At 53.3% G+C, this 4,417-nt stretch overlaps 1 protein-coding gene across 3 annotated transcripts; it reads left to right on the top strand.

Moving 5' to 3' along the window:
* The first annotated feature begins 970 nt into the window (after positions 1-970).
* On the top strand, positions 971-4,195 carry Zfand2b (zinc finger AN1-type containing 2B). 3 transcript variants are annotated; one of them, XM_090354847.1, is made up of 10 exons: positions 971-1,069; positions 1,193-1,265; positions 1,564-1,658; positions 1,874-2,005; positions 2,103-2,254; positions 2,406-2,498; positions 2,771-2,837; positions 2,922-2,989; positions 3,532-3,604; positions 3,914-4,195. In XM_090354847.1, exons 2-10 carry the CDS (start codon positions 1,211-1,213, stop codon positions 3,968-3,970), a joined length of 792 nt encoding a protein of 263 aa, XP_090210973.1. In that variant the 5' UTR covers positions 971-1,069; positions 1,193-1,210; the 3' UTR covers positions 3,971-4,195. The 3 variants fall into 3 exon arrangements, with proteins under 3 accessions (XP_090210973.1, XP_090210975.1, XP_090210974.1); XM_090354849.1 differs by having other exon boundaries at positions 3,814-3,986; XM_090354848.1 differs by having other exon boundaries at positions 1,023-1,078.
* The last annotated feature ends 222 nt before the right edge of the window (positions 4,196-4,417 follow it).

Below are 4,417 nucleotides of genomic sequence, written 5' to 3' on the forward strand. Positions count from 1 at the left end.
ACTTTATGGGCTTTTCGGGCTTGAACTCAGGGCCTAGAGCTCTTGTTTGGCTTTTGCCGTTCAAGACAGGCACTTGACCACTTCATCACACCTCCACTCTCAGCATTATTTTTTTCCTGACCCATTGGAGATGAGTCTCAAGAACTTTTCTAGCCTGTCTTCAAACTGTGATCGTTAGATCTCAGCATCCTCACTACCAATGCCTGGTTAGAAACCTGCATTTTAAACCAGATCCATGTTCACACTTAAGTGTTGGATCACTCTGTTCCCGGGATGGTTAGACGCTGGAACTCAAAACAAAACAAGCAGGCGTGGTTTACACTGAAGTCCTAGACCACTCTGTTCCGGGGATGGTTAGACGCTGGAATTCAAAACAAAACAAGCAGGCGTGGTCTCATCGTTCCAGGCGTGTTTATGCGGGTAGGAGAGATCGTTAGATTTAACTGCTGAGGTTGGGGAGCAAGTGGGTTTTAATGAAGTGAGGTGACGTGAGTGATGCAGTAGGAGAGTCCATAGCAGGCGCCCCTCGTGCCCACGGAAGGAGGTCAGGGCAGTCTTTCTGAAAGGGCCTCAAAATTGCAGCCGAAGGTGGGATTCTGCAGCCCTGGAGCAGAATCTGCACTGCAGGGAATAAGGAGCTAGTCCAGAAGAGGAGGTGCAGACCTCGCGGGGCTAAATGGCCGGGGATGGGAGGCGGGGAGGAGGAGGGAGCAGTGGCGGTGAGAAGCCGGGCGGCGATCGGCCCCAACCACACCCGCGCTCTCCTCCGCCAGGCGTTCCCCGGAAGACCGAGGGTGCGGCGGCGCGGCGGGTTCACTCACCTCGAGAGGCCGCCCAGCTCCGGTCTCCCGGCGGGGCGGGACTGGATGGGATGGGACGTGGGGCAGGAGGCGGAGCTACTCGGCGGGGCGGGGCGAGCAGGCCAGCAGGTCTCCCCGCCCTCCCGAGGCTCCCCGCACTGCCGGAAGACTGCGCGCGCGACGCTCCCGTCCTGCGTGATGACGTCAGCGCGTCCGCGCCAGCCGAGGGAGGAGTAAGGAGCTGAGGGCCCGAAGGCGCCGACGTTCGGGTAACCCAGGTTGGGATAGGGAGGGGAAGGGGCGGAACGGGGAGCCTCCCGGATGTGGCGTTACTGTGGGGAGCTGGAGCAGGAGCCCTCGGCAGCTCAGCTTGCTTTTTTGCCTCCCATCAGACGCCTCTCGGGCCGGCGATGGAGTTTCCAGATCTCGGCGCTCACTGTTCGGAGCCGAGCTGTCAGCGCTTAGGTGAGGGGCGGAGCGTGCGAGGGCGGGGCGGAGAGGGACCTGGGATTGGAGGGGCGGAGCGTGATAGGCGGGATCTGAGGTTGGAGGGGCGGGGCCTAGGGCGTGAGTGAAGCTGGGAGGGTTGACTCAGCTGGGAATACTAGAGAAGGGCGGGGTTTAAAGTTGGGGGCGGTGGCTTGGGCGAATGGCTAGAGAAAAACTGGACTGCAGAAGGGTGCAGAATGGCATGTTTCCCACGCACGTGGTAGAATGCTACATCCAGGTCCATTTGACCTGCAATGCGACCCACTCCCTGCAGATTTTCTGCCGCTCAAGTGTGATGCATGTTCTGGCATCTTCTGCGCAGACCATGTGGCCTATGCCCAACACCACTGTGGATCTGCTTACCAAAAGGTGAGGGGATGATCATGAGGGCGAAAGGCAGCTGCCGTGGATTCATGTAGAATCCCCCCAAATTTTGTTTCACATTTTCCCCTCCGTTATTTTCTTCCCGAGATTCAGTGCTGGGGATCTTTGTATTTCCTTATGAGAGCTACCTCCAGGTTCTTTCGGGACCAGTTCAACACTGGGAGCAGGACACAAACTTAACTCCTGCTTCTTGACTATAGGATATCCAAGTACCAGTTTGCCCCCTCTGTAATGTGCCTGTGCCTGTAGCCAGAGGGGAGCCCCCTGACCGGGCTGTGGGCGAGCACATTGACAGAGACTGTCGATCTGATCCAGCACAGCAAAAACGCAAGGCAAGTGATGAAAGGGTTGCCATAAGCTAATGCAACTGTGGGGCGCCTGGAAACCTGAAAAGCTGGATAAGGGCTTAAAAACCACGTTTCACTTCAGATCTTCACCAATAAGTGTGAACGTTCTGGCTGCCGGCAGCGGGAGATGATGAGATTGACCTGTGATCGCTGTGGCCGGAACTTCTGCATTAAGCACCGTCACCCACTGGACCATGACTGTTCTGGGGAAGGGCACCCAACCAGCCGGGCAGGGTAATTGCCACTGGGTCCTGTACTTGTCTTGCTTCATCCTTGGGCTTAGAGCTTCATGTGCATGTGTTTTCTTGGTTGAAGGATGCCCCCCTGCCTTCGTGTGTAAGCAATGTTCTTGGAGGCATTTCAGGAGTGTGTCTCTTTCTTACAGACTTGCTGCTATCTCCAGAGCACAAGGTCAGACTTCTACAAGCACTGTTCCTAGCCCAAGTCGGACCTTGCCTTCTTCCATTTCCCCCAGCAGGTAGACCTGCCTATTTCTTTCTTTCTTTTTTTTTTTCTTTGCCAGTCCTGGGGCTTGAACTCAGGGCCTGAGCACTATCCTTGGGCTTTCTCAAGGCTAGAGCTCTACCACTTGAGCCACAACAACTCTTCTGACTTTTTGTATGTATGTAGTACTGAGGAATGGATCCCCGGTCTTTGTGCATGCTAGGCGAGCACTCTACCACTAGGCCAGGCCAGGCCTGCCTATTTTTTCTCTCTTCACTTCTCTGATCTTCACCTGTTATGTATCAGCCATAGAACCACAACCCAGTCTCCATCCCGGACAGCCCCTCCAGTGATTGCTTTGCAGAATGGCTTGGTGAGTTGGGCAGAGATTGGATTAACAGAGGAAACTCAGGCAGAGTAAAGCCCAAGGTAACTGGCCTTCTTTCTTCCTTTGCAGAGTGAAGATGAGGCCTTGCAGCGTGCCCTGGAACTATCCCTGGCCGAGACCAAACCCCAGGTTCCAAGGTACCTTTTTCTGAGGGAAACAAAAGAGCAGGATGTAAAGGCCCAGTTTGGAAGGAAGTAGGCAAGACCACTGGAGCCTACTGCAAAGTAGTAGCTAGAAACTAGGACTTAAATTAAGATGAACTGAGCCAGACGGTGGTGGCTTACACCTATAATCCTAGCTATTCAGGAAGCTGAGATCTGAGGATTCAGGGTTCAAAGCCAGCTTGGCACTAAAGTCTGCGAGATTCTTTATCTTCAATTAACCACTAGAAAACAGGAAGTGACACTGTGGTTCAAGGGATAGGGTGGTAGCGTTGAGCTGAAGAGCTGTGAGACAGCGCCCAGGCCCAGAGTTCAAGCCCCGCAACTGACCCCCCCCCAAAAAAAAAGACAAATTCTTTAACCCATCGACCCTTAATTTCTTCTATTCATTAGAGATGATATACACCCATTCTACAAGAGGTGCTAAGAAAACTGAGGTCATTGTTGGACACTTCTGATGCCCAACAGATCCGATGCTCTTAGCTGTCACCCAACTTAAGGTGTTACTCCTTTCTCAGTTCTCAGGAGGAAGAAGACTTAGCTTTAGCACAAGCATTGTCAGCCAGTGAGGCAGAATACCAACAGCAGCAGGTATGTGGTTTGTGGGTAAGGACAAGATTCGGTGCTGGCAAGGAGTAAGAAGTTGGTGGCATGGTTTCTTCAAAATAATGGAGAATGTTGGAATGTTTATCCTTTTGCTTTCAGTGTGACCCTAGTCTACGCTTAGCTCTGAAATGATATCTGTCCTCTTCTCCTTGACTTTATCTCGTCTCGTCCTCTTTTTCTTCTCCTTATTCCAGGCGCAGAGCCGCAGCTCGAAGCCATCCAACTGCAGCCTGTGCTAGGATCATGGGCTTGGGGAGGAGGCTCAGCTGAGGACTGTGGCCCTCACATCTCCAGGGTACACAGGACGAGGAGGGGCAGAGCAGCCTGGAGTGCAGAGGCATGCAGGAGTAAGATGGACGCCGCTCCAGGGAGCATCAGGAGAAAGCTGGCCAAGCGGAGACTATGAAAGGCCTTCCTAGCTCTAGCAGCTGGGAGAGTGGCTGGAAAGCGTTCGTTGGTTGGGCCCTCGGTTGGTACTGGCTAGGACTTCTTCCTAGCCCCTTCATCCTGTCATCCCCCTTACCCTTGGCAACAGGTAGCAGGCAGGGAGAAGCCTGGAAAGAATAAAGATCTCAATAGTAAGATGTGTGAGTAGTGTGTTTCCCTCTCCTTTTCCAGCCTCAAACAGAATTCCCTGTGTGTATGTGTGTTGGTCCTGGGGCTTGAACTCAGGGCATGCATAGTTGCTGTTCCTGAGCTTTTGTGCTCAAGGCTAGTGCTCTACCACTTAAAACCACAGCTCCATTTCTAGCTTTTCTGGTGATTAATTGGAGCTATGAATCTCACAGATTTTTGCAC

Source organism: Megascapheus bottae, chromosome 21, assembly GCF_031878675.1.
Source record: "Megascapheus bottae isolate mThoBot1 chromosome 21, mThoBot2.hap1, whole genome shotgun sequence".
Classification (NCBI taxonomy): domain Eukaryota; kingdom Metazoa; phylum Chordata; class Mammalia; order Rodentia; family Geomyidae; genus Megascapheus; species Megascapheus bottae.

What these genes read in the sequence shown, in the direction of transcription:
- Zfand2b (XM_090354847.1), top strand. Translation starts at nt 1,211, where the DNA reads ATGGAGTTTCCAGATCTCGGCGCTCACTGTTCGGAGCCGAGCTGTCAG. An exon ending in CAGCACAGCAAAAACGCAAG is followed by an intron (nt 2,006 to 2,102) that starts GCAAGTGATGAA and finishes GTTTCACTTCAG; the next exon opens with ATCTTCACCAATAAGTGTGA. An exon ending in TTGCTTTGCAGAATGGCTTG is followed by an intron (nt 2,838 to 2,921) that starts GTGAGTTGGGCA and finishes CTTCCTTTGCAG; the next exon opens with AGTGAAGATGAGGCCTTGCA.